The 25,377-nt window shown below is 42.3% G+C and overlaps 1 protein-coding gene across 1 annotated transcript in view; it reads right to left on the reverse strand.

Moving 5' to 3' along the window:
- MINDY4B (MINDY family member 4B) overlaps positions 1-25,377 on the reverse strand; it is a 36,571-nt gene that overhangs the window by 7,297 nt on the left and 3,897 nt on the right. The window contains exons 4-10 of the mRNA XM_037736426.1: positions 17,541-17,660; positions 16,657-16,748; positions 14,036-14,201; positions 13,421-13,486; positions 8,526-8,596; positions 6,836-6,908; positions 6,043-6,204 (exon numbers count right to left, since the gene is read on the reverse strand). Of these exons, the coding sequence (XP_037592354.1) occupies positions 6,043-6,204; positions 6,836-6,908; positions 8,526-8,596; positions 13,421-13,486; positions 14,036-14,201; positions 16,657-16,748; positions 17,541-17,660 (750 nt within the window). The remainder of the gene's footprint in view (positions 1-6,042; positions 6,205-6,835; positions 6,909-8,525; positions 8,597-13,420; positions 13,487-14,035; positions 14,202-16,656; positions 16,749-17,540; positions 17,661-25,377) is intronic.

A 25,377-nucleotide genomic window follows, 5' to 3' on the forward strand; every position in this document is an offset into this window, starting at 1 on the left:
TTTTTTTTTTCAGTCTCACCCACTGGGCTCTGACATTGGGACTGAAAGGCACATGTTTTTGCAATCTCTGCAATTTTATCACAGAGTAATAAGAGATTTACTTAGGGAAGACGGAGCAGCATTATAGGATGCGTTTCACCTTGACAGCAGAATCTAGCTGTCAGGCTGCACGTTGGTTTTCTTCTGAACTAAGAACTCTTTCTTATATTAGGTTTTTATTATCAGAACATAAAAATAATTTTCAGATTTGTTGCACCTAACATAGGCAGGAGCTACTAAATATCCACAAAGCGCTTATATATCTAGTCGGCATTTTCACGGGTCTCATGCAGAATCACCATGGTTTGGAGCAGAAAGGAAAGGTGGTGGCTGCAGCGGTCTTCAATCCAGTGATACTTAGAGCACTGTCCCAGGAGTGCATCATATTCTTTCTTGAGCAAACTTCTGTTCTGCACAGTATTTCAGTTCTATGCTAGGATGTTGTGAAATATTAGACTTCCGGGGATAATGCAGCCAAATGGTCTTCTGGTTAGCATGTCTCTGAGCACCACGGAGCTTGGTCTCCTAGGGTTAAGGATTTCCATACACCTGACAAATGTGATCTCCCAAACCAGGAGGCAAAGTGGGGGCAGTTCACCATCAACACAAACCCACAACTACTCTATCACAGAAGTCAGTGGATAAAGTTCCAGCTTGTTGAACAAAACTGTCATGCTGTGATTTGCTACCATTTAAATGTTACCAACATGAGTATACCTATAATAGATATTATATACTATATCTATAAATAGATATAATAGATTATAAAAGTACCGATGATAGAGTATAATTCCAAGAACTGGCATTTATATAGTTAGCACTTTATCAGAAAATAAGCGAAGATGATAATGGCAGTCAGCATGGCCCAGTGGACAGAATGTGGTCATTGAATGTAGATAGAACTCAGTTCATATCTCTGGCTCTGACACTTGCCTAACTGCTAGCTTTGGGCAACTCCCCATACCTCAAGCTGGCCTTTCTCATCTCTAAAATGAATGACCAAGCAATAGACCTTGGACTTAAAGTAATAGTGATTACAACTTGGAGTGGAAGTGGGGATTAAATAAATAAATGACCCATAAAGGGCCAGGCACACGATAGATGGTACATGCACAAAATTATTAGCACAATGAATAAATAAGCTTACTATATACTTGAATATAAATATACTTAAGTATATAAGAATAAATAAACTTGACTATAAGTAGGCTTCATATATGTTTCCTGTATAATAAACTGATATAAAAAAGCATCTTCAGATAAAATCAACTTGAAATGCATATGTCTAACATATTCATACATGCCAGGAGTTCAAGTCAGAAAACTAACTGCCAGTCTGTATTTGCTCTTTTTTTAAAAAAAAAAAAAAAAAACCAAAACCAAAAACCAAACTTCAAGTGCATGACAGAGACAACATAATAAACATCCTCAGGGTTTCAAGCCATTAGTGCACAATTTCAGGCAATTTTCACTGAGGGCAGGATTCATAGGCGTCTCTCTGGGGAGAGAACACCGAGTCCAAGAAAGAAGGATGAAAAGCCACATTAGTCACTTTTCAAAAAGACGGAAGCATTGCAGTCTAATGTCTATGCAGATTTTAAAGCTAGCCTGGGCAGTTTCCATCCTTTGCCCTCCTTCCAATCTGTGAGCAGGCATTGGATGGTGGTCCTGTTGTCTGGTATGTTTTGTCCTCTTCCCAGCAGGAAAGATCTTATTTTTTTACCTTGTGCTGTGGCCTCTTGACTGACTTTAAGGTCCCAGCAAACATCCACTTTATCATTGGTAGATATTTTAGGCTTTGCAGGTAGTTTTCTTCAGAGCATGATTTAGCAGTTCTGTTGGTCTGAGCAGACTTGTGTAGAAAGAAATGTGATCCAGAAGAAACAGCAGTGCTGGATCCCCGTGAATTCTTGACTCTCTGCGGTGGCATATTCTCTCATACAGTCCCTTTTCTCACAACAACTTGGTAGCTATTTCACAAATACCTGTTTCATTTTGATTTAAGATAAAGCCTGCAACTTGTTTCCAAAGCCTTGCAAATGTTAAAAAGGAACCGAAAGCTGTTGACCTTTCTGATACTGATTGAAGGAAGATATACTCTTTCTTGTAAGTTCAGTTGAAATAGCTGCTTGCCCAATCCTGCACACCATGGACTTAATCAGCTAAGCCTGAAGAGATTTTTTCCTCCTTCCTCTAAAGGGGTGGTTCTCAACTATGATCACTTCTGCTCCTCATGGGGGCATTTTGAAATGTCTGGAGACATTTTTATTGTCACACTGGGCCAGTGCTGCTGGAATCTAGTGAGTAGAGGCCAGGAATGCTGCTCAGTAGCCTGCAGTGGACAGGACAGCTCCCCACAACAAAGAATTAACCAGTTCACAATTTCAGTGGTGCAGAGGGTGAGAAGCCCTGCTTTTGAACAGAGGTTTCTAATCCTGGTTGCATTTTAGAATCACCTATGGCTTTAAAAACTTCAGTTGCAGGCCGGGCATGGTGGCTCACACCTGTAATCCCAACACTTTGGGAGGCTGAGGTGGGTGGATCATGAGGTCAGGCATTTGAGACCAGCCTGGCTGACATAGTGAAACCCCATCTCTACTAAAAATACAAAAAAATTAGCTGGGCATGGTGGTAGGCACCTGTAATCCCAGCTACCTGGGAATCTGAGGCAGGAGAATCACTTGAACCTGGGAGGCGGAGGTTGCAGTGAGCCAAGATCGTGCCATTGCACTCCAGCCTGGGTGACAGTGCGACACTCCATCTCAGAGAAAAAAAAGAAAAACCACTTCAGTCACCCAGATGCTTCCCAGACCAAATGAAGCAGAGTCTTTGGGCAGTGTTGGCCGCGTAATTTGAGGCCCAGTGCAAAATAAAAATGTGGGGGCCCTCATTCAAAAATTAACAATTTCAAGACAGTGACACCAGACACTAGAGCACTAAACCAAGTGTGGGGCCTTCCAAGTGCAGGGCCTTGTTAGACTACACAGGTCCTGTGCTTATAAACCTAACACTGTTCTGGGGGATGACCTGGGCATTGAGAGTTGTAAAAGATTTCCAGGCGACTTCAGTGTGCAGCCAGGGATGACATCACTGCTATCTAGCTTTTATTGCATGTGTCCTTCCTATAGCAATCACTGTATGTATGGTCAAGTATGGCTCATCTTTGTACCTGGAAATAGAGCCTTATAATTAGTATTCAGTTAGCATTTAGCTATGCTGAGCGAACATAGCTGAATAAAGTGCCGCAACATTATGCCTTGTTATCGTCCATTATAAGGCCTTATATGTCTGTAGAACATTCTGGCCTTCCAATGAGCTTCAGCATCCATGATTTCCTCTGATCGTCACATCAGTCCTTAATCTGATCAGGTTGCAGGGCAGGTGCGTGTGGAATGAATGCACCTGTGTTGTCGGTGAGGAAACAGGAGCAGAGAGGGTAAAACTGGTACAGGTTACACCCCTGTGAATGGCATGGAATTTCCTCAGCTTTACGCCACATTCCCGTGTGTCTGTCTGTGTGTGTGTGTGTCCACTGGCAGCACGTGACATGAAAGTGGATGGCACAAGGAGTGAATTTTAAAAAACAAATGTTTAATGAAATATATATTAGGGGGAAAAAAAGCAGTTAGCACATCAAGCCCATGGCTTCTATTACTGCTGCAGAAAAGGTTAGAACCACATTTAAGTGAGTGGATTGAAAGAAAAACATTAAGCAAATAATAGGCGTAGCAGAGAGGCATGAAAAAGCTTCTGAATTACCTACTCAAATGACTGAAATAGGAGAAACGCTGTTTTAAATTTTTCTAGTTTATAATGAGGATCTAGTGAAATAATCTTATAGAAGAGCTTTTGTAATAATAGACAAAATACTAAAATCATTATTGTATTTCTGTGTCGCCACCCTTTGAAACTTGCTTCCAGTATGTCACTCTGTTTTCAAAACAAGTCTTGGTGTATTACTGGGTTCTTATGCTATAAAATACTAGACCATGGACACCAAGTGACCACACACGGTTGAAAGAAAAGAAAAATATGTAAAATAAAATCTATAAATGCTCTTTTTCTGGTTTAGTTTTACTCTTCATTATATGAGTCAGATTTTAAGATGAATTCCCAAATTATCTAGAAAAAGTGATTAGGAACTTCATAATAATCAGTTCCCTGTCCAGGGTGTATTCAAAGTGCAGTCTTTCACATCCACACAATAGAACTCTGCATCCTCTAAATATAATGTGAGTCCAGGCCATGGCTCACGCCTGTAATCCCAGCACTTTGGGAGGCCGAGGTGGATGGATCACTTGAGGTCAGGAGTTTGAGACCAGCCTGGCCAAAATGGTGAAAATCCTGTCTGTACTGAAAATACAAAAATTAGTTGGACATGGTGCTATGCACCTGTAATGCCAGCTACTCATGAGGCTGAGGCAGGATAATCACTTTAACCTGGGAGGCTGAGGTTGCAGTGAGCTGAGATGGTGCCACTCAACTCCAGCCTGGACAACAGAGTGAATTCTGTCTCAAAAATAAATAAATGGAGGGTCATATCCTCATATTTGATATTAAATGAGATATTTGTGTTAAATGAAAAAAGCAGGTTTCAGAAGAGTAGAATAAGACATTGATACAGCTGGGCACAGTGCCTCACACCTGTAATCTTAGCACTTTGAGAGGCTGAGGTAGGAGAATCGCTTGAACCCAGAAGTTCAAGACCAGCCTGGGCAACACAGTGAGACCCCTGTCTCTATTAAAGCGCACGCACCACACACACACATACAGATATGAAAAAGAAAAAGAGAATTTCTGAAAAACATTCTTGAAAAGATTGACCTCTGGGTAATGAAATTCGTTTTGCTTCTTTTACTTTTACCTTGTCTATCACTTCACATTTTTCTATGATGAACAAAGAATACAAACTCAAGGAATACTAAGCAAACTTTTAAAGCACATTTGTACACAAAATATATCAATTCTGTTAGACACCATTTTTGATGGCATCAGACATATGTATGTGTTGCAAGATGCTGATTTCGTGAATAACGTAGTAGCTGGAGACAATAGTAGAAAGAGGGACAGATGAAGCCCTATATACATGAAAGGCATTTTGAGTGGGAACCAGGAGAGCTGGAGGACAGGACAGTTGCTGAGCAGCGAAGCTTTGTTTGCTGCTGGTGTCTGGAAGAGGTGGTTGGGAGGCTTGTGTAGGTTTACATCCTCCATCAAGTTGAATGACATCTGAACTGGTTTCAAGGCCATTCCAGAGAAGTGTTACTTGTTATAGAATCTGCCTCATCTTCCCTGGGTTGTAGGGTGACATTTTTGTGAAATACCACAGAAGCAGCTTCGATCTGTGGTTTGGGGTAGGCATGTTTGCTTTCTTACTCTTCTGCTTGTTTTTGCAGTATCACATCTTAATTAATTCCCTGGTTGTGCTTTTCAACAGGACATTTTACTTTCTGGTCATCAGAGGTTGTAAATCCCCTGAGCTGGAAAGCTTTTTGACAGGAGTTTCAAAAGTAGGGCCACCCCTGGTTTTCCAGTGGGGTTTTTTTTTTTAAAGCTTTGAGCAATATATAGGCTGCGTGCATTCATTTGCATCAATGAAGGATTGGTAGGATACCCATCAACTGGTAACAGTGTTTATTTCTGCAAAGGGGGTGTGTAGCTGCATGAGGATGACAGGGGACTTTACCTGTGTGTGTGTATAAATATGTTTGTCAACCTTGTTAAACAGAGATGTCTGTATATTTCAAATATTGCTTTAAAATTTATTACTTTTGTCACCTATATTTTATGTACATAAGAATATGTAAAATACGAAGCAAGTGGCCTGGGATATTTCCATCTGTAGCAGTTTCCCTAAATGCCTGTGTGTGGTAGGAGGAAGGTACACAGGCAAACAGTGAGGGAGAAAGTAGGCTCAGGTTTGAATTGCCTTAATAGACAGACTTTTAAACTGTGAAAATATTGGCGTTGTGTTTGTGTGGTTGAGGACTAGAACACACTCACCTGTGAGAGTCTGTCATCTTCCAAGGCGTCCTTACCCCACTGCAAATAGCCGACGTCACTGCGGGTCAGGACTCCATGTAATGTTTCCTGGGACTTTCCTTTCTCACAGCCATTGAAGACATGGGGACTTGCTCTTCCCGTTAAAATCATGTTCAGAACTGCCTACATAGCGTATTTTACAGATATTTACATTTTACGTAGCAATGAAATAATAGCTTAATTTTTTTTCTATTAAAAATCATTATTTTTACTGAAAAGAATTAAATCACAGGATACATAATTCAGGAAAAATATGTTCTAAGTATTTGGTAGAGTTAAAACAATTGTTTATGAGCTTTTTTCTTAAAACTTAAAACTCCCTCTGTACCCGACTCTGATCTTCCTGCCCTTCCTCCCTTTACAGTACTTTTAAATGTTGATTTCCATGGTTGTGATTTAAGAAGCATGAAACTACCATTTTTTTTATAGCATTTTTCTTTCTGTGATTAGGGATTCCTGGTGGGTCTTGTCAAGATATTTTCTACTGTTGCTAGGATCTCAGGGATGCAGGGCTCTCGGAGGTAAACTAGGGAGGACTGTTAGGAAAATTGGATGGTAGATTTTGATGCAACCCAGGGTAGTGTCTTCATACTCTTTCAAAGATAACTGGATTGCTCTTTACTTAAGAAGAGAATACATTTAATTAGAAAACAAGCCTAATTCAGATTGATTTTCTTTTTTCCGTTTTCAAACTCTGCATGTGGCGTTTGACTAATTCAGATTGTACAGTAGAAAGCAGAGTCTTCCTGCTCACCTGCCTGCACAGGAAGCCTCCAGCATTTGGTTGTAGCAGCTGAGTGGTGGTGACATCTAGGTCCATTTGAAGCCTGCAGAATGGGAGAAGCCATTGGCATCCAGTCAGAGACAGTGATTGCACCAGGAGCCTGTAGCTTCTTTTCCCCCAAAACACAAAGCAGCAGTAACACGGGCTCTCCTAGTCACTGTCGCTCATTTGAACTTTTCCACCTCTCACAGGGAAAGCCTCTAGGACTGGGGTTGCAGAGGTAGATGCAGCTGGGGGAAGTGAGTAGTCCGTGGTAAGGAAGAAGGTGCGGATGTCTCAAATGTTAGAATCCCTGTGTGTGTGCTCTGGGTGGATGCTGGGTTCAGTGAAGAAGTTCTTTGTTCTATGTGACAAGGAATGCACTTGGCTCAGGGTGGTGACACATGACCACACGAGAGAGTGCTGGTTGAAGGCAGAGCTCAATAGATTGTCCAGATGGAAAACTGGCCACAAAAATGTGCCCATTTCTTGGCTGAGCCCATTTCTTGGCTGCAGAAAGGCAGCTTCCGTGGTTGTCGGGGGCCATGGTCTCACCCTTGACAATATAAGGTCAGGGTAATGTGGCTTCTGCTGTCACTCAGGGAGAAGTGCTGTGTACTAGTAGGTGAACTGTATGTGTTCTTGAACAAATCTATTCATGGGACTGGAGCTTCTGTCTTTCTGTGAATGAGACTTAAAGACTGAGCCGAGCATGGTGAGTATCATGGTGGCATCAGACACAACTCAGGATAATGCTTCTCAAAGGGTGGTATGATTTTAGGTGGTATAGACATGAACATTTTAGGATTTTAATAATGATGTATTTATCTCAATATATTTTATCTTTAGCATGGTACATGATTTAAAGAATATTAATGTTTAGAAAGAGGTTGATATTTAAATGTCTATTAATTTTTTTTTAAAGTGAAGTGAATAATACCACATACCATAAAAATGTGATGGTGGCATATAGAAAACGTTTCAGGCCCACTGCTGCAGGGCTTGTCATTCTTCCCTCCTGAAAGCTCTCTATTTGTGGCTCTCCAAAGGTTACCTTTCTTTCAAGGTTCAGAAGAAAGTCCATTTCTTTCCTGAAGCCTTCCCTGCCCACCCTGTCTGCGGAGGCCTCTTCCTCCTCTGGAGCCCACTGAGATTCATTCTCTGTACATCTCACTTAGCAAATCAGGTACCTCCTGGGATTTGCCCAGCATCTCTGTGTACACGCTTTGTCTTGCCCAGCCTGGACTCTGCAGGAGGACAGGGATGTACTTCTCTTCTTTGTACCTCCCATAGAGCCAAGAACAGAGCTTTGCATATCATAGAGACAAAATACATATTTGAGGATATACCTTATTGTGGATCTAAATATATTTATGAAACTTGTACAAACAAGCTTTGGTGTTAAGCACCAATATTTACAGCCACAAGGAGGAGGAAGCTACTAGGGTACTCTAAGAACAGATTCACACTTGACTGATGACATCCACTTGCCCATTAAGATGGTCAAGCCAACTATAGGAAAGGACGTGTCAACAAAAGAGAATCCACTAGAAGAAAAAAACATTGCATTCATGTTTCCAATATGGAGATTTTCAATACAGGAGTACATTGTTTATGTGATCCCAATCCTATATATTTTCTACATAGAGAAAATACCTGTGCAAACATCTGTAGAATTTACCTTTCAAATGTTCTGGAGAAGATCAGGCTGTACAGAAATAGGATGACACCATGGCTCCCTTCCCCTCTGAACTGTTTGGAAAACAAAAGCATGTTTGTATAAAAGCAATACAGATACTTGTATCTGTGGATATGAATTTAAGGATTTACAGGCTGAGATTTTTTTTTTAAAGACGGAATCTTGCTCTGTCGCCAGGCTGGAGTGCAGTGAGTTGCACGATCTCGGCTCACTGCAACCTCTGCCTCCCGGGTTCAGGTGATTCTCCTGCCTCAGCCTCCTGCGTACCTGTACAGGTGTGTGCTGCGACACCCAGCTAATTTTTGTATTTCTAGTAGAGACGGGGTTTCACCATGTTGGCCAGGATGGCCTTGATTTCTTGACCTCATGATCTACACACCTAGGCCTCTCAAAGTGTTGGGATTACAGGTGTGAGCCACTGCACCCAGCGGCTGGGAGAATATTTTTCCCCCTGGCTGCTGAAAGGATCAAGCTTTCTACTCTCAAACTTATTGTTTCCCTGCTTCCTGTCTGTCAGTGGTGCTATCATTCTATTAGCCTTCACCTTGTCTTTCTGTCCTGCACTTCTAGCGTGTGATTCTCTTCAAACCTTGGCCAAGGTATAGTGTATCCTTTCTAGCCCACCTCACTGCTGCTCTTGGTTGCCCTTCCCTGCCCTCTCCTTATCCAGCCTCTTGTCTCCTCATGTCCTTCCTCACTGCCCCATTAAACTAAGGGGGAGCAGAGAGGCTTTGCAGAAACCACTTGGGAGTTACACACCTTGGTTCTACTGCTTTCTAACTCCTACTTACTAACTTCTTGGAGTTTCAATCTAATCCACAATCATAGATAAAGAGAACCTTTTCTCCAGGTTCATTGCAAAAGTTAAATGAAGCAATTAATTCATCAAACCTTCCTTGGTTCTTGGAACATGCTAGATCCACAGCAAAATTAGTACGTGGCCCTCTAGGATGCACTTCTCCCCTGTCTCTTTTCTTGGACAGGTTTCTTTTCTGCTCAGAATTTTAAGGTGCCTTGCAAACTCTAGGATCCAATCTAAACTATCTAGTAAACATTCAGAGCCTCTCATTAGTTGGCTTTATTTTAGCTTGATGTCAACACTCTGCTTGCTGACAAGTAGAGTAGCTTCTCTGGCTGCCTTTCTAGGTGCAGAGTTAAAACATCTTTAAAGTCTTCTTTAGGAAGACTTATGCTAAAAGGCATATGCTTTTCCCTGTGTGGATTAATTTACCCATTTTGCTGTATGTGACCTGACAGCGGGGAGGGCCCTCACGTAGGAGAATAAATTCTAGTGCCATAGGAGCCAGATAGAAACTGAAATGAGTAGGAGAAATGGGAAGGGGTGGGGCCTAATGCATACAGGGATTCTTTTATATATAGATTCCTTATTGCAACTGTAACAAAGTGCCACAGCTTTGGTGGCTTAAAACAACCCAAATTTATTATTATCTCACAGTTCTGGAGGTTAAAAGTCCAACATGGGTCTCACTGTGCTAAAATCAAAGTGCTCACAAACCTGTATTCCTTCTGGAAGCTTTTGGGGTGAATCCGTTTCTTTTCTTTTTCCAGCTTCTAGAAGCCCTCCTCATTCCTTGGCTAGTGGCCCCATATCACATAACTTTCTCCCTCTGCTTCCCTGGTCACATCTCTCTGACTCTCCTGCCTCCCCCCTTTCCCTTATAAAGACCCTTTAGATTAATTGGGCCCATCTGGATAATCCAGGATAATGTCCCCTACCCCCTCTCAAGATCTTTAACTTGATCATCTGCAAATCCTTTCAATCAGTTGGGTGACATATAGTAGTCTCCCTTATCCATGAGGGACAAGTTCCATTATCCAGTGGATGCCTGAAACCATGGATAGTACCAAATCCTGTATATACCATGTTTTTTCCTATATATACATACTTTTGAAAAAGTTTTACATTAGGCACAGTAATTAACAATAATAGTGTAGAACATTTATAGCAATATACTGGCAGCATTATTCTTGTGTTTGGGTGCCATTATTAAGTAAAATAAGGGTTACTTGAACATAGGCATTGTAATACCATGACATGACTGTCACTGTGTGACTAATGGGTGTGGAGCCTTTACAGTGTGGACCCACTGGACAATGGAATTATTCACATCCTGGGTGGGATGGATTGAGATGGCAAGATATTTCATCACAGTGCTCCGAATAGCATGCAATTTAAAACTTATGAATTGCTTATTTCTGGAATTTTATATTTAATATTTTTGGACCCTGGTTGACCAGGGTAATAGAACCAGCCGAAAGCAAAACCAAGAATAAAGAGGGACTACTGTATTAATATGTTTCTGGGATTAGGATGTGGACATCATTCAGTCTGTGAAAACTTGTCTAATGAAGGTAGCTGCCTCTTATGTCAGCTAATTGAGGACATGCAAGAATATAGGTCCTGTGTGGCCAGATTTTCTGATTTTTTGATAAAAACCAAAAATGTAGTTTTTACGTGGAATTTCCTGATTGCTTCTGACATTCATTGATTCAAATTTGTAAAAAGCAGCACTGTAGGCTAATGTGCAGATCCTATATGACAGGTGTGTTTGTTTCCTGGGGCTGCCATGAAAGACTACAGAAAACCGAATGGTTTAAAACAATAGGAATGTATTCTCTCACAGTTTGGGGAGCTAAAAGTCTGAAATCAAGGTAGGGCCATGCTCTCTCTGAAGGCCCTCAGGGAGGATCCTTCCTTGCATCTTCCTGGTTTCTGGTGGTTGCTGGCCTTCCTTAGCTTGTAGAAGCATCACCCTGGTCTCTGCTTCCGTTATCACATGGTGTTCTTCCTGTGTGTCTGTGTTCAAATTTTTCCTTTTCTTATAAAGATACCAGCCACTGGATTAGGGCCCAACAAAATTGAGTATGACCTCATCTTAACTTGATTACATCTAAAAGACCTTATTTTCAATAAGATCCACATTCACAGGTACTGGGAAAGAGGGTTAGAACTTCAACATATCATTTTTGGGGGACATAGTTCAACCTATAACAAAAGATCTGCAGCTCACATGTAGCCCTCAGACTTCGAGCTTGAGATTTCTGCCAAATGGAACGAGACACAGGATTGATACATTTTCATAGTGAGACTGGTTTGGTAAAGTTCTGGATGGGGTGCTAATCATAATGTGCAACCCTGTCTAGGGGAGGCCCTTGAAAGGAATATATATACCATCAAGTCCCCCTCACTCAGGAAATGGCACCTGCACTTGCCCAGTGTGGCTAAGGTAATGTTTAGCTCTCTGAAACTTGTGTTTCAGAGCCCATTTCTGTACAGGGCCTTCATTATTCCAGCTCAACGCTTAGTCTCGACTGGGGAAGCTTGTATATAGCTTCAGCTGTGATCCTCTGATCTCAACCATGGCTAAGTTTAAGAATTTCTTGCAGATATGGGTGGGGCCTGGGGGAGGGGAGTTTCTTCCTATTTATTGAATCAGATTCTCCCAGATTTGAGTTGAGGAGATGGAAGACAGGGAGGGAGGGATTTGCCTCTTTTTGCTAAAAGGGCCATTTCTTAAATGGTTACTCTATGTCTGTGTAACCCCATTCAGTGTCTCCTGCCCACAACAAAGAATCCCTAAGCAGGCTTCTAGCTCAACATTTCATGTCAGGTACTTAAAATCTATCATACTGGTTTTACGAGGTTCATATTGCTGCTATAACAAATTACCGTAAATGTAACAGCTTAAACAATACAGATTTATGATCTTATAGTTCTAGAAGTCAGAAGTCTGAAATGGATCATAATGAGCTAAAATCAAGATGCCAGCAGGACAGCTTTTCTTCTAGCAATGCTAGAGAAAAATCTGTTTCCTAGTCCTCAGCAGTTTCGAAAGGCCCATTTTCCTTAGTTCATGGCTCTGCTCTTCTGTCATGGAAGCGGATTGAAGCCAGCAACAACAGGGGGCGCTCTTCTCCTACCGCTTCTCTCTGACTTCCTCTTTTGCTTTCTCTTCCGTATTAGTGACCCTTGTGATTCCACCTGGCCCACCTGGGTCATCCAGGACTTTTCCCCTATTTTAAAGTCAGCTGACTAGCAACCTTAATTCCCCTTTGCCATGTAATGTAACATATTCACAAGTCCCGGGTATAGAATTTGGGCCTCTTTAGGGGGACTAGTCCTCTGCCTACCACACAAGTTAACAACAGACCTGTGAGATCACCTTTCCCTGCTCCATACAATGAACAGTTGTATCACTTCATGGTTATCTTGCTAATTGCCCTCTGCTTTCACATTGTATGTTTCTGATTTTTCAGAAAATCAGCTTTTATTCCTTTCTCCATAGAGTATTCCTAAAAATGTACCTTTCATTTTCTATCATCACTGCACCCTTCTTTGTCCCCTGTCCACTCTGGGGGTGAGGAAGAGTCGTTGCAGTGGAGGACACTGTGCAGAAGCTGCTGATAGACGAGGTGAAACAGGACCACCTTTTCAAGGCCAGAAGCCAATTATGTGGAGTCAATGTGAATGGTCACTTTAACAGCTTAGATAAGAACCTTAGATTATTTTATTTTTTCACCATTTTTATTTTTCATTCATTAGATGACATAGGACTGCTTTAACATTCTCTCTTGCTGCAAAAGAAATACTGGTTACATACTCTCTGATGTATTATTCTCTAGTCTTGATTAACCAAAGGAAAAGAGGCATTTGTGGGTGGGTCTCTGTGTGATCTGGCCTCTTTCTAGGTTGTGAGGAGGAAGAGGCAGATCTTTTTTGTTCTCCCATTCTGCCCTTCTTAGCCCTCAAAATGACCTGGTTTTCTTAACAGGCATCATTAGAAATAGACTTTATCAAAGGAAGAAGATCCCTGTAAGATCAGGCAACATAAAGGAATTAACACTTAAACACTTACACATTGTAGGTGATCATAGATGAATTTCTCAGCGGCTTCTTTCTCTAAAAATTCAAACAGCTGGAGCTATAAATCAGGAACAGAAGATAAAAATGAAAAGGAAGATGAAAGTTACATCTAAGAGATGTCAACTCACTGTTTTGCCACAAGTGGGATTTTTGTTTCACTGCATAATCACATTACCAAAAATTAACATATTATCTTACACAGAACCATGCGAAACATATACTGTGAAACTGGGTAGCTACCAGCATCACCAGCATTCCTCAGGTTGAAATCATGTAATATCTTGAGCAGTAAAACTAGAAAGAGATTTTTATCTAATAGGTGAAATTTAGCTGTCTTTCAGACTGTGGATATGGAAATATAGTTTGTGATGATTTCCAGTGGGAGATATTTTTGTTCATGGTGAATTCTGGAAGGAGGAATTTACAACTGGATTCCCTGCTTTGTCTGCTTGGATCACTTATAGCCCTTGGTATTTTCCTCCACTCACATCAGGAGCATGGATGGGGCCCCACCTGCATATCCATGGTAAATCTATTACATGCACAGGCTTTGTTGGCCTTTCATCTGGCAGGACAGGGAGGACTGTTATTACCATATTTCACTTACTCGCTCAGTGAAATTGTCCACAGAGTAGTCTGGAGTCGAGGCAACATAAGTCTCCTCAGAAACAAGACAGACGGTGGCCTTCTGAGCTGCTCCTGCAGCCCACAGGATGCCAGCAAGTGCAGCAGCCAGGGCTTGGTCCTGTTCCTTCTTGCTTATTTCACGCAAGCTACAATGCAGAAGCAGGGGTAGGAAACCATTGTAAAGAACATCACCTAGCTATGTGCCGAGGTCTTCAATTTTATGTTCTCTTCCGAATATGGGCAGCAGTGGGTGTTGACCTACGATGTGAGGATGTCACTGAGGGCCTTTTCCTTTCTGCTATGACCTCAGCCAGTCTCTCCCTGTGCAGTATGACCCCCAGGAATCCCAACACTATCTTTTCTCCTGAACTCAAGCAGCAATCAATCCAGACTCCTCAGCTGATAAAAAAAGGCCTGTTTCAAGCTCAGTCACAACAATCCTTGTAGCGTTATCTGCAAGTTTCCATTTTGCAAACCCTCTTCCCCAGATGGGCCAGTCCTCTGAACAGGCACCCCACCTCCATGTCTTTTCTCATGCACTTCTGCTTTTCGCATCCACATCTGTCCTTTCTGCCTAGTCACATCCTATGCATCATCCGGTGGCCACCTCGGATCTCCCCTATTGGTCTGTAGGTTACACTCACCTGGCACTCACTGAGCCTCAGCACTGTGTATGTACTTCACACCTATCCCACAACAGCCCTGTAATGTAGACACTAGTATTACTCCCATTTTGGAGGTCAGGAAAGTGAGACACAGATATGTGAAGTAATTTGTTCCTGGTCATTCATCTTCAGAGAGCAGTGATTTACACCCAGCTCACCTGGCTCCCCAGTTCCTGCCCTTGAATTTTATACTGCACTGAACACACTCAGGATCTATCCAGTCTTCCCAAGAAGTAGGAGCCAGTCTTTACACAGTGGGAGACCTTTACTCTGTTTATTTCCTAAATATTTAACATTAAGAACTGTAGTCTCTCTAAAGAAACATGGAGAAGGATTAATTAATTAACTCAGCAATGATTTATATAATCTATCTAGCTCTGTGGTGATACAGAAATAACAAAAGGCCAGCCATGGTGACTCATGCCTGTAATCCCAGTACTTTGGGAGGCTGAGGCAGGTGGATAACTTGAGGTCAGGAGTTCAAGACCAGCCTGGCCAACATGGCAAAACCGTATCTCTCCTGAAAATACAAAAATTATCTGGGCATGGTGGTGAACACCTGTAGTCCCAAGCTACTCAGGAGGCTACGCAGGAAAATGGTTTGAACCCAGGAGGCAGAGGTTGCAGTGAGCTGACATTGCACCATTGCACTCCAGACTGGACAACAGAACAAGACTCCGTCTCAAAAAAAAAAAAAAAATGGAGCCTAATACTCTAAAACCCTATTGCAAAATAGAATGAGAATGACAGAGTCTATGAGAAAAAACAGGAAGTAGAGCCTGTGACTAGGGGCTCAGGAAGGTTTCATGCAGCATGCCTGCAGATGTAGTTACTTATTCACATTTATTTAATATTCGCCATAGGCCAGGTACAGTGCTGTGCTACGTGCCTTACATTTATGTGACAAATGTGTGTGTTCCATTGGAATTCCCTGTAATCCATTTTGCTCGGGAGATGGACTCATTCCCAGCTGCTTTGGGTACTGTGGCCAGTGGCTCCCACTTTTCTACTTTCTCCGAAGGATTGAAGCCACCTTGCCCAGAAGTGGGCAGGAGTTATGCCTCCTCTCTAAGGTTGGCCCACAGCCAGTGCCTGATTAGAGCAAGAGGTACAGAAGGCCTGCTCCCTCATCTGAAGATGGGGTAGGCTCTGCAGTGCAATCCATGTGCCGAGCTCCCAGTGACATCAGATTGATGTTGCTGGAAACCACGGTCTTCCTCAGCTTCTCCTTCCCTGTCCTGGTTCCCTCACTCACTTACAGTGTTCTCCTGAGGGCATTCCCTTAATAAATCACTTGCGTCAAAAATCCCCATCGTGGGCTCTGCTTCTAGGGAACCTGGCAGTTCACAATCTGAGAACATATTATACATTTAGTGCCTCTTTGGGGGTAATAACTTCACCTGCCTGAGGTTAGAGTATTTATAATTCCTCTAATATCTAGCATAGGGCTTTGCACATGATAGGGGTTTGTTAGCTTCTAAGAATAAAGTAATTTGAATAAACTTGAGCTGATCTTTAAAAATAGGCAAAAACCAAACATCATACCTTATCAGCCTGGTTAAATAGGAAGTTTGATCATTTATCAGGTTTCTTATATCACCCCTTTGTTCCTCCCTAATTGTTAGGTTAGCACTTCCCATCAAATATGAACAAGTAGGCCCACCTGAGACCTGGTGCTTAATTCTACCTGACAGGGTGGTCTGCAGTAGAGCATAAAACCTGTCAACATGATCCCTGCAACTGAACACTCAGAATGACTCCAGCAAAGCCCTTCCCAGTGGTGAAATCCAGCCTCTCTGGAACAGACAGGGCCATTTCTGTCTTAGGAGGCAGATTTTCTTCCTGAGACAACCTGAATTTTTCAGTTATGATTATTTAGCATATAAAGATTCTCTAGTGAAATGAGTAATTCAAGTACTTTTCACAGTCCTCTTACCTGCCAAGGTTACAGTCTTTTCCTTTCCTGGTAAACAACAAGTATTTGATGATGGATCCTTGCACAGCCATCTGAATGCTTCGGGCCCCTCCCTGAAATGAGGATGAATGACGACGTGTGAGACGGAGCGACTTTACAAGTGTAGGAGAACCACACGGGCCAACATTACAAAAGAGAACTCTTGGAAATTAACGTTATCGATTCTTTTCTGCAGGCTTCTCCCTTCTGGTATTCCCTGGAGCTTGGCAAAGGGACACCATGCTGTATTTGTTGCACTCCTTTCTGCGGCCATGGCTGGTGCTATGGCTGGGCTGGATTCTGCAGTGTCTAGCAGAATCTGGGGATGTATATCCTCCATCCTGCCTTCACCATGTCCCTGCTTCATATCAGTTTTTGTTTTTTTTTTTTTTTGAGATGGAGTCTCACTCTGCCTCCCAGGCTGAAGTGCAGTGGCCTGACCTTGTCTCACTGCAACCTCTGCCTTCCAGGTTCAGGTGATTCTCCTACCTCAACCTCCCGAGTATTTGGGATTACAGGCATGTGCCACTATACCCAGCTAATTTTTGTATTTTTAGTAGAGATGGGGTTTTACCATGTTGGCCAGGCTGGTCTCGAACTCCTGACTTCAGGCGATCTACCCACCTCAGCCTCCCAAAGTGCTGGGATTACAGGCGTGAGCCACCGTGCCCAGCCCATATCAGATTTTTAGGCTTGTTACAAGGTAATTTTAAATAGCCTGTTATCATTTAAGGTTAAACTTTATATTATAAATATATTTCTACATATGATTATAATGACATGCATTTACATGGATGTGGACAGAAAGGGTACATGGATAAGTAACATGGGATTAAGATTTTTTAAAATTATAAACTGGCTATTACCTTTCCCACTTCCAGAGTGAAAGCTAGTTCAGAAAAAGGATCGTGGAATCTGAAATAGGCCTTTTTCCAGTTATAGCTGAAGACACGGACTGTGTTTCCAAACAGAATCTGCCGCAGCTTCTGAAAAGGGGATAGAATTTATTCAACCAAAGATAATTCTTCCTAGACATATTTCTCATGGTGAGACCAAGGAGTGGGCCTCGTTCCTTTCTGTATTCAGGCTTACATATTACCCTAGTCCCCAGTTTTAATTGTGTGAAGTCCTGGGCAGAAGATGCCTAGACGACGTTTGTCCCTCGCGTCTCACCTTCCTTTGCCAGCCATCTACCTTGTAGTTCACTTCGGCTGCTCTGTGTCTACAGCTCTTGCCCCATAACCGTGGCTGTCACCCTGCCTCTCCCATCTTTGGGTTTTTGTCTCTCACTCCACAAAAAAGGAACAGGTAGGACCTCATGTATCTAGCCTAGTACAGTCGCGATTTCAATGATATGAAACAAGCGTTCTCTCTATCTCAGGGTCTTTGAGGTTTTCCTAAATACTCTGCAGCACGCTGAGATTCAAGAGGATCTTTTAGAGCTTCCCAGAAAAATGGGAACAAGATTTTTATAAACCAAATATATGGAAAAAAAGGGAATTATTCGTAATCAAAGACTGATTGATCATTTAGCATGTACTAGGTCCTGTGTGGGATATAGTTATGTAAAAAGTCTAATACCCCACAGCTATGTACAAGACAGAACATGTGACTCTCCTTAAGTAAAAAGTACTATGAGAAACGGGGGTGGCGGGGAGAGAGAACTTCTGATTGAAGCACTCAGGAAGGCTTCCTAGAAGAACTAGCATTTGAATGAGGCTGGTCAATGGCATCTAGCATTTACTGAGCATTTTCTGTGTACCAGCCACTGGGATAAATGCTTCCCATTTATTCTCTTCATTTAATTTTACAAAGTAGGTGCCGTTATCCAGCTTTTGTCCAGATGAGGGAACTGAAGCACAAAGAGGTGAGAGTATTTGCCTTTGTTCAGCCAGCTAGTAGACATAGCTGGGTTACCCATTCTCTTAACACCTGCCTTGCTTTAATCATGTATGTGCCATCTTTATGTTTTCTATCATTTTTGTGTACCAATTATTATTTTATTAATACTTGAAGAGGCTAAAGATAGTGCCCCAATCTCTTCTAGCTTGTAGGATTTCTGCTGAGAAATCTGCTGTTAATCTGATAGGTTTTCCTTTGTAGGTTACCTGGTGTTTTGGTCTCAAAGCTCTCTTCGTTTGTTTTTGTTTTGAGGTGGAGTCTCACTCTGCTGCCCAGGCTGGGGTACAGTGGCATGACCTTGACTCACTGCAACCTCTGCCTCTGGGTTCAAGTGATTCTCCTGCCTCAGCCTCTTGAGTAGCTGGGATTACAGGCGCGTGCCACCACACCCAGCTCATTTTTGTGTTTTTAGTAGAGACAAGGTTTTGCCACGTTGGCCAGACTGCTTTTGAACTCCTGGCCTCAGGTGATCTGCTCACCTCTGAAGTGCTGGGATTATAGGTGTGAAACCACCTGCCTTGTCTCACAGCTCTTAAGATTCTTTCTTTCATCTTAACTTTAGACAACCTGATGACAATGTGCCTAAGTGATGATCTTTTTATGATAAATTTCCCAATTGTTCTTTGTGGTTCTTACATTTGGATGTCTATGTTTGAAAAGAGGGGAAAGAAATGAGAGCCTTCCCCTCTAGTAAGGCTGGGGACGTTATTCTCAATTATTCCCCCAAGTATGTTTTCCAAACTTTTAGCTTTCTCTTCTTCCTTAGAGATGCCAATTATTCTTAGGTTTGGTCATTTAACATAATCCCAGACTTCTTGGAGGCTTTGTTCATATTTTCAGATTCTTTTTTCTTTGTCTTTGTTGGATTGGGTTAATTTGAAGACCTTGTCTTCGAGCTCTGAATTTCTTTCTTCTACTTGTTCAGCTCTGTTGCTGAGACTTTCCGGAGCATTTGACATTTCTATAAGTGGATCCATTGTTTCCTGAAGTTTTGATCGTTTTTTATTTATGTTATCTATTCCTTGAATATTTCTCCCTTCACTTCTTGTATAATTTTTTTTTGATTTCCTACATTGGGCCTCACCTTACTCTGGTGTCTCCCTGATTAGCTTAATAACTAACCTCCTGAATCGTTTTTCAGGTAAATCAGGGATTTATTCTGTTTGGGTTCGTTGCTGGGGAGCTAGTGTAATTTTTTTTTTGGGGGGGGGGTGTCAAAAAACTTTGTTTTGTCTTATTACCATAGTTGTTTTTCTGGTTTCTTCTCATTTGGGTAGACTCTGTCAGAAGGAATATCTAGGAGTAAAGGTTGTTATTCAGATTCTTTTGTCCCTCGGGGTGTACCCTTGATGTAGTACCCTCTCCCTTTTTCTATGGATGTAGCTTCCCGAAAGCTGAGCTGCAGTGATTGTTGTCTCTCTTCTGGATCTAGCCACCAGCAAGTCTACCAGGCTCCTGGCTGGTATTGGGGGTTGCCTGCACAAAGGTCCTATGATGTGAAACATCTATGGGTCTCTCAGCCATAGATACCAGCACCTGTTCTGGTGGAGGTGGCAGAGAGGTGAAATCGATCTAGTTAATACTCTTCACTAGCTTGGGATGCATTTTGTAACTTAGAAAATATTTAAGAAAGACACTTTATATAAACTTCCTTAAATAGGAATCAAAATCATTTGCCATGCATGATAAAAATATGAAAATAAAATAATATTATAAATTACAGCTAGACACTGCTGCCTGTGAAAGCTCTGATTGGGCCTTGTACTCTTAATAATTTAAAAGGAAGGTAAGAAGTATTAAAGAGGTGTGAATGTGTACTGCCCTTTACTGTACTGTCCATCTCTCTGATCTGTCAGAGTAGAGAAGGGGATCCCTTTCTCACTAGGTAACTCAATGATACATAATATGTTACTTAATGCCATATCCCTAGAAGCATCCCTTGATCCAGCAGAGAGACACATCCACACTGTGGGACATGCCACACACCAGCCTATTACCTGTAACAGGGGGGAGGCTGGAAAGAGAGCAAGATCTGCAAACACACACACATCAGTACCTGGGGTGTCCTGGGATGAGGAGTAAGAGTTCAATGTGACTGGAACTGTGTGTGTGTGTCTGTGTGTGTGTGTGTGTGTGTGTGTGTGTGTAGGCCAAGGGGTGGGAAGATGAGTAGAAGCTCAGATTGGAAAGTACCGTGGGCCTCATCCTGGATGACTTTAAATATCATATTCAGGCACTTGCAGCCATTCAGAGTGTGGACAAGTGGAGCATGGAGCTCAATGGGCCCAGGGCCAAGGTGCCTTTTCCCAGCTGTGCATGAAGCAGGCCCTGAGAGCAGGCCCTACTGGTTTCATAAAAGGATGAAAAAAAAGATGTGGGAGAAGCATGCATCTGTAACATTCTTCCTATGATTGGCCCAGGGACTGGTTTAAGGTTAGAATTTATTTCCTGGCCATCTCTACTTTCACCCTCAAAAGAAAAGATTGTCTCTCCCAAGAAAAGGTGCAGATGCATTTCAGTGTGAGCAAGGACCCACTTGAAGAAAAACTATGTGTTCTCTGTCTCCAAGCAACAGCACATCAAGGAGAGGTAGCGGAGAGGCACAGAGGCTGCACTGGAAGACACAGACTTGGTATGTGCTATGGCCAAAGAGGGTCCTCGACCCAGAACATCCCCAGGACAGGCACTGAAAACTAATGGAAAATGTCTCCCTGACATTGAAGATTGCACAGTACAGAAAGACTGCTCCCAACTCAAGGGCAGAGAAGCCCCAGTTCTGCACCTTACTGACCATGTGAACTTGGACAAATTACTGAAACTCTCTAAGACGTAATTTACTTGACCAGAAATGGGGTGACCCTTGCTTGGTCCACATCCTGGCTCTAACTGAAAGAGAAGCATGGAAAAGGACTTTGGGAACCCTAAGTTCTAAGTGAATGTAGGGTGTTATTACCTTTGTGAAAACACAGCCTGTCTACCCAGGAACATCTTGTGCTGTATGGAAGAAAGACCTAACACAGATGGAAAAAGACCAGAGACTGGCATCAGTAAGAGAGGAAAAGCCGTGTAGAAATGCGGAAGATTAAGACCGTTGAGACTAAGAAGGCTTAAAATTTAACTTCAATTTAAAAAGTTCTGCAAGCCAAACCACACTCTTGTTTCTGTTGCCAGTTCCCACCTGCAACTAGAAAGCTTCTCTCTCCAGCTGTCCCTTTGAGGAGGCTGGAGAACAGAGGGGCTGCGGGTCTCTCTGGGCAGGCCCCATTGGCCAGTGTGCCAACAAACATGACCCAACTTACTTGTGTAACATTTACTTTCAAATATCAAATACTATTTATACTGAGATTAACCTGACACATAACTACTGTGCTGTTGTGCTGTCTGGTAACTAGAAACAGATGATAAATGGTCCTAAGAAGTGGCCGCCATGATTATTAATACAATCAAGCATGGTTTATAGTTTTCTCTTTGTGCTTTGCTAGTATTCTATATTTGTGAAGAATTCCTTTCTTTCCTTGCACTTTGTTCCATTTGATTGCTATGATGACAGTGATGGTGATCATCATTTACCCACACACATTCAAAGATAGAGGCCCTGATTCATTCTTTCCAACAGGTTTAATCTTTTTACGCTGACTGCTTTGTACTTTGTCCCTGGGTTTAGAGCTTTCCTGTGACCACCTGCCACCCCTAATTTGAGGTAGACCAATCCTCTTTGAAGCTCCTTCCCTAAATCTCTTCTTGCCTTATGAATGTCTAGACCATCATGGAATCAGAGCTTTTAGAATTAGTGAGTTCTAAGAAGACATTTCTATCCTAGACTGATGAATAGAGTAGGCAACTCTTGGTTCTATCATGTTTGTGATCAATTTCTTAGCATCTGGTGTGTGCCTGGTATGTAGGAGGCTCAAAATAAGTATTTGTTGAGTTTTTAAAATTCTAATTTGACTCTTTCATTTTACAGTGAAAGGACTGGAGGCCCAGAACAGCTAAGCGACACATGCAAGGTCACATCTATAGTTAATGGCAGTGCCCAGACTCAAATGCAAGCCTTTCAACTTGTACCAGCCAGTGTCCCAGCAGGAAACAGATGGCATTCTCAAGTCAGATAATTAATTTGAGGAACATTTAAGACAGAGACTATTTATAAAGATGTGGGCTGGGTGTGGGGACACCACTATGGGTAACGTAGTGTCCCAGCAACAGTGGGAAGTCATGACCCCTAGCCCTGAAGGAGCACGCAAAGGAATGGTGACTTGAACCAGAAGGAAGAGAGAGCTGGGGAGAGGACTGCTACGAGAGGAGAGGGAATCGTCCAGCCACGAGCAACCTGACTTCCTTCACTTCCCTTCCCTCCCTTTAGTTTCCTTTCAGGCTCCCCATTGCTCAGATTCAACAGGAAGCCAGAGGAGGAGGGTGCCCTGTTGATGGAGGTCAGTCTCTCCACAGGTCCGCCTCGCTACTGGGCAGAGAGTAGGCTGGAAAGGGTGGACCGTGCGTCTGGAGGGGTACACGAAGGACACCCCTACTCTAGCCTGAGGTGCACTAGTAGATTATCCAGAGGCACTGAATTAATTTGTACCAATCAAGGCCCATCTATGAGCTAGACCTTATGTGGGGGATGCCAGGCTGTGCTTCCTTCTCCCAAAAAGCACACCCTGCCTGTTGTCCCCTTTTAGAGATTCATTCATTTGAGTCTCTCAGAATATTTTGATCTCTTGGTATTGCATTGTTGCTGTGATATTCCTGGATGATATTGCAGCTACAGAAATGTGTTCAAGGCTGAGTCCAGAAAAGGGCTTGGGAGTGGGAGACGGGGAGAAACTGCCACTGGAGAAAAGGAAGACCATTAGGTGAGGCTGGTGGAAGAGCCTAGAGGTGATGCTCACCTTTCCCACGATTTCACCTTGGCCAGAGTTTGCTTCTCCACACACATTCAAAGATGTCAGGTTGGGTGAAGGAAGAAGGCTGTAGTATTGGAAAGGGGGCAGCAAAAGGTAAGAAACAGGAGAGCTAAGGAAGGCGAAGGTGCATAAGGTGCTTTACCCAACCCCCATTTTCAGAGAAGATTCCCAGCAAAGAGACGGTGTGTGCCAGTGTCAGGAAATGCCATGCATTCCTAATCTAAACAGAGAAAAGAACAGCAGAATGACAACAAAAGGCCTTCTGGAGTGAGCATTAGGATTCAATAGCTCTGACAATTTGCCAGGTGGCTGCACTGCTCAAACATCGATTAGAATTGGTTAAACTTCCAACCTGCTTCCTTAGAACAAGCACATTTAGAATCCCATGCTCATCATCCTGAATTACCAAGATGTGTTTAATTAATGCTACTGCTATTTAAAGGACACACGATCATCTGACCCATATAATGGGAATAAATCCAAATTCTTTTTTTTTTTTTTTTTTTTTTGAAAAATCAATTATCTCTATTTCTGGTACTTTAACCCTCCATCAACTTCATTTCTAAATCTTTTGTCTTCCAGCCTTTTCCAAAGGAGATCACTACCCTTGGCATAGTCATGGGCAGCCCCCCGGTTGTATCATGTTTGTGATTGTAGATAACTGGGAATATTCAGTCTGAATATTAAAAATATTTAAAAAATATTAAAACTCTGAGTCTCAGAGTTTTTAACCTACCTAATACGGAGAAAGATGAGGAGATTTAGCAAACATCTCTGAATGCTTTTTCTATTTTTAAAATTTGTGCATGTGTTTAAAAAATAGTATATTCATGTGGTTCAAAATCCAGAGAAACAAAAAGGTATGTGGTGAAGATGCTCTCCTATCACGTCTCCCTTGTACCCACTGTTGTGTTTTAGGAACCTTCTGGAATTTACTTCTTTTACAGGCAGGTATCAATATAGAATCATAATTCTCTCATTTTCACATAAAAGGTGGCCTATTTTTCAGATATGTGTAAATTTTAAAATAACATTCTCCAAAGAAATTCATTGCAGAAGCCAAAAATATATTTTTATTAAACTTTTTCATTAAAAACATTTCCTTGTCAAGTAAAATGCAGATAGTTGCTCTAACTTCTGGTCTATTTCACAGTGTAGGCAGCAGAATCACTGAGGCCTGGGGGCCCTGGCAGGATTACATATTATCTGTCTTCATTGCTTGAAAATACAGCGATGAACTATCTGTATAAGACACAACTTGAGGTTCCAACGAGAGGTTTCAAGGCCACTGAGTCAAGTGCAGTGTTCCAGGAGCTCTGTGGACCTGCCCATCTTCCTGTGACTTCAGGCATTTGAGCAAAAAGAGGGAAGCAAGGTGGATTGAGGCAGATAGATTTATTTTCTTTCTTTCTCTTCTATTTCTTCTTTCTTTCTTTTTCTCTCTTTTTCTTTCTTTTCTTCCTTTCCTTTCTTTTCCTTTCCTTTCCTTTTTCTCTTTTCTTCTCTTTCCTTCTTCATTTTGTACTTTCTTTTTCTTTCTTTTTTTGAGACAGAGTCTTGCTGTGTCACCCAGGCTAGAGTGTACTTGCGGGATCTTGGCTCACTGCAACTTCCACCTCCTGGGTTCAAACAATTCTCCTGCCTCAGCCTCCTGAGTAGCTGGGACTACAGGCATGTGCCACCATGCCTGACTAATTTTTATATTTTTAGTAGAGGTGGGGTTTTCTCATGTTGGCCAGTCTGGCCTTGAACTCCTGGCCTCAAGCAATCCACCTGCCTTGGCCTCCCACAGTATTGGGATTCCAGGCGGTGCGAGCCACCGTGCTCAGCCGAGGCAGACAGATTTTCGACAACGAGAAAGAGCAAGTGAGGCCTCCCAGTGCATCTGTACTGCAAG

This window comes from Cebus imitator, unplaced genomic scaffold (assembly GCF_001604975.1).
Source record: "Cebus imitator isolate Cc_AM_T3 unplaced genomic scaffold, Cebus_imitator-1.0 Scaffold25, whole genome shotgun sequence".
In the NCBI taxonomy this organism is placed as follows: Eukaryota; Metazoa; Chordata; class Mammalia; order Primates; family Cebidae; genus Cebus; species Cebus imitator.